The sequence below is a fragment of the Sminthopsis crassicaudata genome, chromosome 2, assembly GCF_048593235.1.
Source record: "Sminthopsis crassicaudata isolate SCR6 chromosome 2, ASM4859323v1, whole genome shotgun sequence".
In the NCBI taxonomy this organism is placed as follows: domain Eukaryota; kingdom Metazoa; phylum Chordata; class Mammalia; order Dasyuromorphia; family Dasyuridae; genus Sminthopsis; species Sminthopsis crassicaudata.
In genome coordinates, this window is record NC_133618.1 from 26,095,381 (window position 1) to 26,109,188 (window position 13,808).

A 13,808-nucleotide genomic window follows, 5' to 3' on the forward strand; every position below is an offset into this window, starting at 1 on the left:
AAAGTGAACTTTACAAACTCTGACAAAAGAATGACAAAAATAAAATGTTATCGTATGAGAATAAATAGAAAGTCATATGTTTGGAATTTTACAAAAAGTCATGTACAAAATAGGTTATGGGAGTCATACCCAAACTGCCATTGATTTGTGTGAAAGATAAAAGACTTTTAGAGATGGACAAGCTCAATATGAGTCAACAGTGTATTGCGGCAGCTAAAAGAGTTAATGTCGTGTTGTATAGCATTGAGAATGTGCTAAGAAAATTGTCAGCAGCTTCTGGGTTCATTTTATTGAGGATGTATTTGGAATCATGTTCATCCTATAGCATCCGATAGCCATTGAACAGGTGGCACTTTTTTAAGATGAAGGTCATTGGAAAGGTGAATGGGCTAGAAACCAAGTATGAAAGGACCAGAGTTCAAACATAATTTCTCTCTCTTTTTTTTCAAACTTTGAAAAGTTGTCAAGTGGAAAAGAAATCAAAAGCTTTTTCCTTGGTCCCAGAGGATAGAATTAGAAGCAATAGGTAGAGCTTATAAGGAGAAAGATTTCAATTCAACATAAGAATTGCTTAAAAACTGGAGCTATCAAAAAATATTGAGCAGGTAGATATCACAATGGATAGGAGTACTAGTCAGAAGCAGGAGTCCGAAAGACGAGCTCAAATTGAGCTTCAGACACTCATTAGCTATATACTTTTGTTATTGTTGAGTTGTTTTTCATTCATGTTCAACTCTTCTTGATCCCATTTTCTTGACAGAGATACTGGAGTAGTTCCATTTCCTTTTTCAGCTTATTTTACAGATGAGGAAACTGAGGTAAACAGCATTAAATGATTTGTCCAGGGCACAGACAGGCCATATTTGAGGAAGATAAGTCTTCCTGATTCCAGGCTCAGCTTTTGATATCCTAGCCAAGTTACTCTGTTTGCTTCAATTTCTTCATCTGTAAAATAAGGATAAGAGTAGGACCTAACTTCTAGAATTGTTGTGTGGATCAAACAAGATAGTAATTGCAAAGTACTTAGCACAGTTCTTGGTACATAATAGGTGCTATATAAATGGTAGGTATTATTGGTCAGTTCCCCATCACTGGACATTTTCAAATGAAGGGCTGAAATTCATAGAGAGATAAAAGGAGGTAACTCTGGACCTAAGTCCTTTATTGCATGATTTTTCCTTTAGAAGAATATTTATAAATATAACTTTCCATCTAAAGTGTCTTCAGTTCTCTTGATCCCAATATTTCTTTTGTTTTTACATTACAATTCTTTATTTATTTTAACCTTTTTTTTTATTAAATACTGAGTACCAAATTCTCTCATTTCCTTCCATCCTTTTCCATATCCACTAAGAAGACAAGCAATATGATATCAACTATAAATATGAAGTCATGCAGAACATTTCTATTTTAGTAATATTAAAAAAGAAGAAAGGTAGTAAAGTATACTTTAATTTGTGCTAAGAGTTTAATAGTTCTCTCTCTGTAAAGGAATAGCTTTTTTCATCATGAGTCCTTTGCAATTATCTTGAATCATTTTATTGATCAGAATAGCCAAGTCTTTCATAATTGATCATCATTACATTTCTATCACTGTGCATAATGATATCCCAGTTCTTCTCACTTCATATTGCATTGGTTCACATAGTTCTTGTCATTTTTTCTGAAATCATCTCTTTTATCATTTCTTTTACCACAGTAGTTGTCCATCTCAATTATATGCCACAACTTGTTCAGCTAATCCCCAATTAATGAGAATCCTTTTGATTTCTATTTCGTACCAAAAAAAAAGAACTGCTATAAATATTTTTGCAAATATAAGTCTTTCTCTTTTCTCTTTTATCTCTTTGGGAGTATGGACCTATTAGTGTTATGTTGGGCCAGAAATTACATACAGTTCTATAGCCCTTTGTACATAATTCCAAATTGTTCTTTAGAATGGATGGACCAGTTCACTAACTCTACCAGCAGTTCATTAGTGAACCTATTTTTTCCTCATCCTCTCCAGTGCATCTGTCATTTCTAATAAGTGTGAGGAACTAACTTATGGTTCTTTAATTTGTCTTTCTCTAATCAGTAGTGATTTAGGGCATTTTTTCATGTGACTATAGAAAGTTTTTTTTCCTGAAAATGCTTATTTAAGTCTTTTGACAATTTATCAATTGGGGAAGGGCTCTTATTTTTTATAAATTGGGTTCAGTTTTATAATTAGTATTGTTAGAAACATGCTTGATACTGAGTTTCAAAGCACCTAGTAAAACTGTAAAAAAAAGGATTCACAGAACCATGTCTTAAGTTATATTATAAGCAGTAATTATCAAAAATATATGAAACTGATTATATTCTAATAATATAATATACAACATAAGTAGAAAGATAAATCAATGGAACAAAGTAAACAAAATTATAGTTGCAGAAAAATGTAATTCCTTTGTATTTGACAAGTTTAAAGACAAGATTTTGGAATAAGAATTCATGATTTGATAAAAATTGTTGGAAAAGGTAGAAGGCATTTTGCCAGAAAGTGGGCAATATCTTATACATTTCCTAAGATATGGTCAAAAATATATACATGAGAGATATGAAGAGAGATATTACAAGAAAACTAGAAGAACAAGGAGCATGTTACTTATCAGCCTTATGGATAGGTGAACAATTTATGAATAAACAAGAGATGGAGACCAAAGTTGGGTGTAAAATGAATTTAAAAGGGTTTGCACAAATAAAACAAATTAGCCAAGATCAGAGAAACCATGGGTGTTTTCTCAGATAAAGGGTACATATCTCAACTATAGGAAGAACTTTGTCAAATCCATAAAAATATAAATCATTCACAAATGGTAAATGATCAAAGGATATGAAAAGGCAGTTTTCAAATGAAAAAATCAAAACAATTTATAGTCATATGAAAAAAATGGTCTAAATCATTACTGACATGCAAATTAAAACAACCTTGAGATATCACTTTACACCTATCAGATTGGTTAAAATGATTGAAGGGGAAAGTGAAAAATGTTGGAGGGGATGTAGGAAAAATGGAATAATAATTCATTGTTGGTGGGATTGTGAATGGATCTGACGATTTTTGAGATCTACTTTGAATGATACCAAAAGAATTAAACTATCTATACACTTTGACATAAAAATCTCTCTACTAGATCTATTTCCAAAGATGACTAGGGAAGAAGAAAAAGAACATATATGTTCTAAAATGCTTATAATAGCACTCTTTGGGGTGACAAAGAACTGGAAATTTCATGAATGTTCATCAGTTGAGGAATGACTGAACAAGTTGTGGTATATAATGGTGATGGAATGCTATTGTGCTGTAAAAAGTGCTGAGTTCAATCATTTTAGAAAAAACATGGAAAGATTTTTAGAAAATGAAAAATGAAATGAACAAATCAAGAGAACATTGTCTATAATAACTGTAATGTTGTTTGTGTGTGTGTATATATATATATATATATATATATATATATATATATATATATATATATATATATATATATATATATATGACTTGAAAGAATTTTTGAAAGAAAAAATTTTGAAAGGAAAAATGAAACATATGTCCCCTGTTTCTCATAGACACCACATGTATTGGTAAAAGAATATGACCAACAAAACTTCTCAGAAGTACCTGGTTGAACTTTATTACCTTCTCTGGTTTGAGAAGTAAAAACAGAAAGGGAAACAGATTTCATCCATTTCGTTGTAAGAAGACTGGCTTTACCAAGAGTCCAGTAGATAAAGCAAAATTGTCTTGCCACGTGTAGATCTGAAAAGCTTAGCAGTGCTCTGTCTTATGGGAACTACCTGTCACTGAAAAAAAGCACAATGCTTTTTTAAAAGCTTCCTATTAAGTGGTGGCTGTGAACTAAAAGAACTTAACATTGCTTCATGAACTCCAAAGCAGAAAAGCAGTAAGCTTTATTTGGCAGGAAAACAAGCAAAGACCAGAAGTCTCTGTATTTGAAGAGAAGCAGCTTCATGTAGCATTCCTGAGGGATCAAAAACATCAAATTCTACATTTCAGAGATATGAGCACCCATAGACAGAGGGATTTCCCTATTCATGTGTCTCCCTACTAAGATTTTATAAATATATGTCCCCTGTTTCCCATAGACACCACATATATTGGTAAAAGAATGTGACCAAAGTTTATGAGTGAAATATAATATTTCAAATATTGCTGCTCTGGGAATAAAATTTATAATTATTGTGTGAATAAAACATGATTATTGCTGATACTTTCTTGTGAATAAATATTGTAATTATTTTAAAAAGTATACACCAATGACCTCCTATTAGAAACCTCAAAACAAACTCTTAAGAATGGCTTTCAAATATTTTAAAGAGAAAAAAATTAGTACAGGCATCAGGAAAGAAAGAGTAAAAATAAACCACAGCCAGGATCACACAAGAAACCACAGCCAGAACCACACAAGAATTAACAGCTAAAACTGTGAAGGAGGAAAGAGCATAAACAAAATATTCTAAAAGGCAAAAGATATAGACATAACATGAAGAATTTCCCCAGTGAAACTGAACATAATCTTAAAAGGGGAACTGGGCCTTAATAAAAATAGAAGACTGCTAAGAATTACTGATGAAATGCCTGGAACCCAGCAGAAATTTAAAATATAAATAAAAAACTAAAGAAAAATATAAAAAGATAAATAGAAGGGAACCAAAAGGAAAACAATTTAGAAAACAAAGTTTAACGTTGTAACAGAGAGGGGTAGGATTATACAAGCATCACTGAAAAACCATAATGTCATTAGTGGTAATAGAGGTTGTCAAATAAGTTGGAGGGCTTGAGAGTGATTTTTGCTGTTTTTATTATCTTAAGAAAGAAAACAAGGGCAGAGGAAGCATACAATATTCATCTTGGTTTTGTCTACCAATCTGATGTTCTTTCCAATTTATAGCCTCTTGGGATGCCAAAAAGACTGAAAGAACTGTCATTGATCAGGGAGGGGAGATGTCAGGGTGTAGTGGGAAAATCAATAGACTCCTAGATAGAAGAGATCTGCCTCTACCCCATAACTACCTACATGATCTTACCTTACCTAAGAATCTTCACCTTTTATGTGCCTCATAATTTTCCTCTTAAAATAGAATTCTAGAATGCTGAATTTGGAGTAAGAAAAATTTTCTTTCACATTCTACCTCAAATGCTTACTAGACATGTGATTCTAGGCAAGTTATTTATTGTCTCTCAGCCTCAGTTTCTTTACATGTAAAATGGGGATAATTAAAACTCCTACTTCACAGGATTGTTGTGGAAATCCATTGAAAATTTGTAAACTACTTTGCCAACTTTTAAAGGACTATGTAAATATTATCCATAATTATTACTGCCTTAATATATACATATATTCAAATGCATGAGAGGCATCATGGCATGAGAAATAGAAAGTTAGCCTCAAAGGCAGGACACCTGCTTTCACATTTCACCTCTGACATTTACTTGTCATGTAATACTGAGCAAATGAACTACCCTCTTTATGAGCTTTACATTTGAGCCTCACAACTATCCTGGGAAGCAGGTGCTATTATCCCTGTTTTACAGATGAAAAAACCGAGGCAAATAGAGGTTAAGTGATTTGCAGTTAGCAACTGACTAATACTGGATTTGCACTCACATTTTCCAGCTCTAGGAGAGCTGTGTGATTCTCAAGGGAGTTGTGACTTGCCCACACCCACTGATAGAGTCAGAAGTCATATTAAACCCAGGTGTCCTGACTCCAAGTTCAGAGCTTTTTACTATAGGGCAATGCCTCTGTGACTTAGAAGAACCAAGGCCAGGGAAATAGCAGGAGCTAATAATCAGAATTGGGAGGGAGGAGAGAGGGTGTGAAAAAGAGCATAGCAAATGATCTGGCTGGTAATGAGGCAGTTCTTCTTATCTGAACAGGGCATCTTCATTCATATTCAGCAGGAATGAGCCAATAGTGCATGCAGCTAGTTCTCTGAAGTTAGCACCACAGAATGTTCTAGTAATCTTCAGGGTTCAGTTGAATATCTGGGGGGGAAATTGATTTTTTTCTATTTTGCTACATGCATGCAAATAGTTTTCCTCACAGCCTGGCTCTTGGGAAATAGTTAACAGGGCGAGTTTCCTCTATGTTCATTTGTCCACTTCTTTTTGGGGTATATAAGGACATTCTGAGTGTATAAGGACAAGGGGATGAGGGATTTAAAATTTACACACACACACACACACACACACACACACACACACACACACCCCTCCAAACTGCTTTTTTCCCCATTTTATAGTATTCCTCCTTGACCTGCCCCAAGAATAACAAGATTTTTTAGTATAGACATGTTTTATGGTTCTTGGTAATACTGCATTCTCCTCCTACTCCATTCTCCAGCTGCTTACCTTCCAATGTAACACATTCATGGATTCTATAACCTATGAAAAAAATTGGAAACAACAAAAAATGTACAAGTGAGAGTGGATCTGGACATGTGGTGCGTCTACCCCCTTTTCTCAAGGCAAAAACACACTTGATCTTAGCCTATATGCTCCCCAGAGACAAGGACTATGCATCTCTAGGAGCTGCTAGTTCACAAAGTCTATTTCCCAATCAAATTAATAATTCCCTAAGCATGGCGCCTCATTCACTTCTCTCTCCCCAAGGAAAATCTATATGGCCTTTCCTTTAGCCAGTCATCTTTAGTATTTATTAATATTGAAATGAGTGAGTAAAATTGAATGAGAGTATAACTAGCATCAATAGCCACAAAACTGAATGGGAGAACCACAATGCTGGTTGACCATTCAGGGTCCAGGCCCAAATATGGACCAGAACTAAGATGATGAAATATATAAAATCAACTGCAAAGCAGGATAGGGGATATATAACTACCAATTTGTTGGGGAAAAGATCTGGGGGATTTTCTTCTAGATTGCAAACTCAGTTTGAATCAATGTGATGACATGGCAATTAAAAACTAAACACAGTTTTAGGCTGTAATAAGAAAAAAAGTCCAGAGGGGAAGTGATAGTCCCCCTATCCTCTGCCTTGGTCAATCCCTATTAGAAATGCTATATTGTAGTCAAGAGGGAAATGGGGAGGTTTGGTCTGGGAAAAAGAAGACTGGGAGTAGCTCTGGTAGATACAGTGGTCACATTGAAGAGGAATTAAATTTGTTCCTCATGGAGGGGAGTAGATAGTGAGAGGAATTTTGGTTGTGTGAGAGAAACATTTTTAACAGATTATTTCCAAATCAGAGTGGGATAATACAGGAGGTGATGAGGTCCCATCCCTTTTGAACTAACGTTAGGCATGAGAGTTTTTTGAGAATTTTTATGCAGTCAGATGCAATTTGGACAAGAAGACCATGGTGATCCCTCTGAAGTCTAGGATTATGGGGTTCTGTTGACAATTCTCTTTTTGACCATTCAAGGAACAAACTCAGAAGCAAGCAGCAGCTGTGTGGCTTATACACCAGAAACAATGTGATCTCAGTTTTAGTTTTCAACCCAGACTGAAGCCTGCTGGGAATTACAGGTCAGGAATCTCAGCCCAAAGGGAAACCTACAATTTTGTCAATTAAAACCAGAAGAGCTTTCCATGTTGCTGATAGCAACTAATTCCAGCCGGAATCTACTAAAACTCCAACTGGGCACATCTGCAAGTCTGCTGCTCAGACCCAAATTCAGGTCTATAACTTGTAGAGTTCAAACTAGGAAGGCAGAATTGAGATTTTTCCCTGGATTAGATTCCATGGCACTGAAAACTTACAATCCCATGATCTGAAATGTCCTGGAGGAAATGAACACTCTACACCCAAGAAAATAGCAGTAACAGACCAGACAGTCCCTCTGGATGTGTGCAATGTCATAAAGCAACATAAAGGTTAAATTTAGGAAGTAGGTTTAAAGAATGAGCAAACTACTCCATAAAATCCTACCATAAGAACAACTATGGTGATACAAAGACTCAAAATACAAACCCAGATGAAGATGGAGACTACAAAACATCTACAAGCAAAACCTTAAACACACACACACACACACACACACACACACACACACACACACACACACACACACACACACACACACACAAGATACAAAAACACAAAGACAGACAGAATCAGAGACAAAGAGAGACAGAAAATCAGAGGGAGACAGAGAGACAGCTTGGGTACAGATTAAACTAGAGATGAACTAAACTAAACTAAGAGATGAAACAAAAGTTTAGTAAAAGAGAGAGTTAAAATGGGTTTTCAAAAAAGAAAAGTGATCTATGGACTAAAGAAGCTGAAATAGGATTAATAGCTTGGCACAAGAGGTACAAAACTTGCCCAAGCATTAAACGCCTTGAAAACTAAAATGAAACAAATAAAAGCTAATAATTGCATAAAACAACAAATATTAAAACAAAATCAAAAGTCTGAAAAAATAGAAGAAAATGGAAGATATCATCACAAAATAGATTGAAGAAAAAGAATTTAAGAAAGATTAGATTACCTGAAAATCACGACTAAACAAGGAATTGGAAATTGAGTGGATGGCCATCAATTGGGGATTAGCTGAATAAGTTCTGACATGTGAATGTAATGGCACATCATTGTTTGATAAGAAATATGGAGCAGGCTCTTTTAGGAAAGCCTGAAAAGACATGAACTGATGCTGAGTGAAGTGAGAAAAAGGTAGGAAAACATTGCACACAGTAACAAGACAATGAGGATCAACTATGATAGATTTAGCTCTCCTCAGCAACATGATTAGACAAGACAATTCCACTAGATTTGGAATGGAAAATGCCATCTGTGTCCAGAGAGATGACTATGGAGACTTGTAGAGGGCCACTAAGACTCTTTAGCCCAGAGGAAACCTGCTGACAATATCTGGTTTGGTTCTTCATTTCCCGTTAGTGCTTACTTCCCTTCCTGAGAAGTCAGGAGGGCGTAATCACCTCCCTTTGGTGTTCTCACCTTTTCCTGACTTCTCAGGAAGGGAAGTAGGCAGCAAAGGGAAATGAGGAACCAAACCAGATATTGCCAGCAGGCTTCCTCTGGGCTAAAGGGTCTTATATCTTACCCAGAGTTCCCCCACTATCTGTGGATCTCTATAGAGACTGAATGTGGATTGAAGCAGAGTATTTTCATTTTTTCCTGCTTTTTTTTCTCATGGTTTTTTCCTCTTTTATTCTAATTTTTCTTGCTCAATATAAGAAATATGGAAATGTGTTTCAAGAGATTAAACATGTATAAAACATATACTTGCTATACTTGGGGAGGAGAAAGTAAAGAAGGAAGAAAGAAAAAAACTTGGAACACAAAATCTTACAAAAATGAATGTTTAAAACTCTCTTTATGTGTATTCGGAGAAATAAAATACTATTGAGAAAAAAATAAAGGAAATCATGATCAAAAAGAAAGAACCCAGACATAAATCTCAAAAAGGTTTGAGAGAAGTCTCCAGATCTCTTAGATCTAAAGAATAAGGGGGAAATAAAAATCAAATCTCTTTTTATTTTCTATACTCTCACAAGGTTGATGACACATTTGTGTATCCCATCTCTTTCTGACTTACTTCCATGTACACACCTGTTTTCATTTTCTTCCATAAGATGAAGGATGCAGTACAGCTCAAGACCAGAATCACAACACCCAGGATGGACATGGTCACAGTCCAAGACCTCTTTTTAGGATACTTCACTTGGACTGCAGCATCAAGAGGAGTATAAAAGGAAGACAGATAATGTGAATAAAAATCTCCCAATTGACTATGGGAAGTACACCCATTGGGAAGCCTCCCCATTGGTATATTCTGGAGAAGTTAGAAGAAGAGGGAGGGATCAATATCATTTTATGGCCAATACTCCTGGGGCTTAACCCAACCAACTCAGGCTAATCACTCACTGGGATATATTTTTGGTGGCCCCAATTCAATATGGTCCACTACACAGCCATAATCAGTCCCCATATCTTCTGGTAAGTGTTCAATGGTGATTCGTTGGTAGAAGGTGGAATCAGCATTTGGCAAGACACCACTGGAGCTCTGCTTTCCAGCCATACTTATGTTCTTCCCGTTCTGCCAGTGCAACAGTATAGAGCGAGGGTAAAAGCCAGAAGCAGAGCAGGACAGGATGGTAATTTCATCCACAGTTTCATACTGGGATACAGTTACCTCAGGGGGCACTAAAGGTAGAAAACAGGAGAGAAGTTATCTTGTGCAAATCTCAGCAGCATTTTCTCTTCCCTTTGTCACTCCCTTTCTTCATTTCTCTTATTACTCAAGCCCCCAGAACTTAGCAGTCATGAGATCTTGAAGGGCAAGGCACTATGTGTTTCATTATATCAGTATTTATTTTATGCTTTTCCAGTGTCCTCTGCACCCAGTTTTTTCAACAAATGGTTTTTAATTTATGGCCTCAGACACTTCTTAGCTGTGGGAATCTGGGCAGGTCATTTAACCTTGTTTATCTCCATTTTTTTTTCTTTTTTGGCAGCATTGCGGATTGTTTGAATAAAATTTACCCAGATTAAAACACTTAAGAAAGTAGCAAGCTATACCTGGGGAGAAGCTGAAGAAGGTGGGCAGGATGACCACCCAAGTAAATAGATTAGGAGTGGCTTGAATGATCAGACCCAAGTCAATTCAACAAATATTTATTAAACTGTGTATTGTAAAGTGTGTTAAGCACTGGGGATATAAGGAGAGGCAAAAAGATATTACCTGAACTAAATGAATTTATATTTGAATAGGGAAAGCAACATGTAAGTTTCTTGTATGAGTGATTTAATGTCAACTTGACCAGAGGCCTCCAGTATAGTGATAACAGGGATCTATACTGGACCCTCTGTTTAATATTTTCATTGGTGATCAAAAAGCATAGATTCCATGATCATTTTATTTTAATATAACACAAAGCTAGGAGTGGGGGAATAAACATGTGGAATGACAAAGTCAAGATTTAAAAATATCTGGACAGTCCAAAACATTGGCCTAAATATTATGAGGCAAAATTCAATATGGATTAAATAATATAATATGGATTAAATAAGGTTGGGGCAGCTAGATGGCACAGTGGATAAAGCACTCAGGAGGACCTGAGTTCAAATTTGGTCTCAGACACTTAACCTTTCTAGCTGTGTGACTCTGGGCAAGTCCCCAATTGCCTTATTAATAATAATAATAATAATAATAATACAAGGTCAATAAATGACCTTGCATAATCAAATTCACTAGAGAAAATGAGAAAGACATGGTTAAAAAGTAATTTCTCAACTCTAGAAGATGGTTTTTTTGAGTTATTGTTGCAAGATAATATCATCATAACAGGTTGCTCCCCTCCTTTTTTGACGAGGAACATCTCTACTTTGAACTGACTAGTTATTGAGACTGTAAAAGACAGAGACATGGAGTCACCATGTTTTGGGTTCTTAGTTTCCCTAACTTGATGAGTCCAACCAGAGCTTGTGCTTAGTAAGCATAGACTTAGAAACCTCAGGGTTACCTCCACATGCTAGTGACACATAAGAGAATGACCCTAATCCCACAGAACAATAATCTTCCTTTCTCTGGTACTGATTTTTTCCCCATAGTGATCGGAGCTGAAGCCAGCATCCAGTTCTATGACTTCTCACACACAACCAGAGTGTCAGTCACTATTGAGAAGGGGGGAAAGTGTCTTGATAATAAGTGGGTTGGAAGACCACTTACTCACCATTTTTCTTTATAACTGAGTGCTGCAGGATTTTTTTCATGGTGTCAATACAATATTCTTGCATGTAGCGTTCCCTCTGAGTGGTCCAGAGAGTACTTGTCAGAAGTGGTAAAAAGGGCTCAGCCTCAGGCATCAAGGTAATCCACATACCCATCTCATCATCCAAGATGCTAAATTCACGGCCATCCACAGCAATCTGGATTTCATTTCCTATATGGCTGTTTCTCTCAATCTCACAGAGTACAGAAATCTGCACTGTGTGGTTAACTGGTGGGGGGAGGGAGAAGGTTGAAAGATAATGTAATGATATGAATACTGAGCCTAGAGTCAGTAGAACTTACACACGAGTTTTAGCTCTAATATTTACTATCTGTATAATCTTGGGAAAATGTCTTTACCTCTGTTCCTCAGTATTCTTATTCATCAAATAGGGATAACAGTCACTTCCTTTTTACCTACTGAATTGTTGTAAAGGAAATTATATATTAAAACAAAGATAGAAACATGATCTATTATCCTGATATCACAGAAAGGCAGGGAACCCTGAGGTGTCCAATATTGTAAGAGTTATTTTTGAAGTCCCTAGCAATGACTTGTTTATATAAATTTCTTGAGCTCCTAAGGGAGATAGATATTACCTACTATGAATAATTGTGATCAAGGGCATTGTAGTTGAAGAAGAATCACTTAGCACTTATAAGGTTGATCTGAACAGTTTCTTATTATATGAACTTCTAGTCTCCTTATTTTGGTGGACTACTTATGAATTTATATATATCCTTTTTTCTTGTGAGTAACCCCTTGAAAAAGAAATTGGTCATTTAGAGCAAAGCTTCTTAAACTGTGGCTCATGACTCCATATGGGGTCTCATAACTGAATGTGGGGGTCGAGATTATATGATTTATTATCAGCAAACTTTTATTTTATATACCTTTATATCTGGGGTCATATAAAAATTTCTTGGGCAAAGAGGAGTCACAAGTGGGAAAAGTTTAAGAAACCCTGATTTAGAGTAGGTGGAAACAGGCTAGAGAAGGAGCAGATGGAAGGAACTGCTGTAATTAGGCATTGAAATACAGTGGCAATGGAAAAAGAGGACAGATAATGGTTAGTTGGTTCATTTGAACAGCAGATCTCTGAACACAGAAATCGTGGAAGAGCAGGGGATTAATTGCTTCAAAGTGAAGTTCATTAATAGGAATAATATAGAGGCAGAGGAAAATGGTAAACTTTGAGATGAAGACAAAGGTCCCCTCTCTAGTACCTGGTACATAGTGGGCCCTTAATTAGTGTTTATTGATTGATTAATCAAGTCCAAGAGAAGGAGACAATGCCCTAGAAATTGTGGGATTATGATTCAATGAGAACCAAGTCCTTCTCTTCTCCCTAGAGTGCCCTGAGTTCCTGAATATTCAGCTCAATAACATAACTGCCTAGAAAGGGAGTCATTAGGCTTACTGGATGGAGAAAGAAAAGAAGAAGGGAAGGGCACATGGGAGAAAGAAAGAGGGGATGACTTACCATCATGCTTGGTATCATTCAACATCAACTTCTTCAGGAACCAGAGGAAGCGGTTCTCATGATCCAGCAATTTCTGCTGGGTTTTTGCTATGAACTTGGCCCCCAGGGCCTGGATCACCCAGTCCTCCTTGGCCTTGAGCTGTTGAATATGTTTATCAAAAGATAACACTTGAACATCATCCAGAAAGTCCACAATAAAGAAGTCCAAGAGGGAACTTTCTGTGCCCACTGTTATTAACTGGATCACATGCTTGTGGTAAGCTACAGGATAGGAAGAGATGAGAAGAGAAGAGGAGATCAGCTCTTGAGTGTGGGGGAAGGGTCTAGAACTTATGTGCTCTCTCTCACTCATCCCTTTGTCCTCCTGTTACTTGGGGGGCAACTAGGTTTCCCTAGGCCACCTAGTGAAAAGAGTAGCCACAGTGGATAGAATGCTGGATTTAGAGTCAGTTCTAATCCCCTACATCAGATATATCATCTCGTCAGCTTGGACAAATCACTTAATCTCTTTGTGCCTCAGTTTTCTTATTTGTAAATTAAGTTGTGCACAAGAGCATGTGAACATATACATAGAAGAAAGAAGC

The 13,808-nt window shown here is 36.3% G+C and overlaps 1 protein-coding gene across 1 annotated transcript in view; it reads right to left on the minus strand.

Annotated features, from left to right (window-relative positions):
- Positions 1-4,898: 4,898 nt before the first annotated feature.
- The window catches only part of LOC141552603 (major histocompatibility complex class I-related gene protein-like), a 9,175-nt gene continuing 265 nt past the window's right edge, over positions 4,899-13,808 (minus strand). Inside the window, exons 2-7 of the mRNA XM_074284687.1 lie at positions 13,225-13,485; positions 11,703-11,969; positions 9,895-10,173; positions 9,580-9,696; positions 6,398-6,430; positions 4,899-6,031 (exon numbers count right to left, since the gene is read on the minus strand). Of these exons, the coding sequence (XP_074140788.1) occupies positions 6,003-6,031; positions 6,398-6,430; positions 9,580-9,696; positions 9,895-10,173; positions 11,703-11,969; positions 13,225-13,485 (986 nt within the window). The 3' untranslated portion in view covers positions 4,899-6,002. The remainder of the gene's footprint in view (positions 6,032-6,397; positions 6,431-9,579; positions 9,697-9,894; positions 10,174-11,702; positions 11,970-13,224; positions 13,486-13,808) is intronic.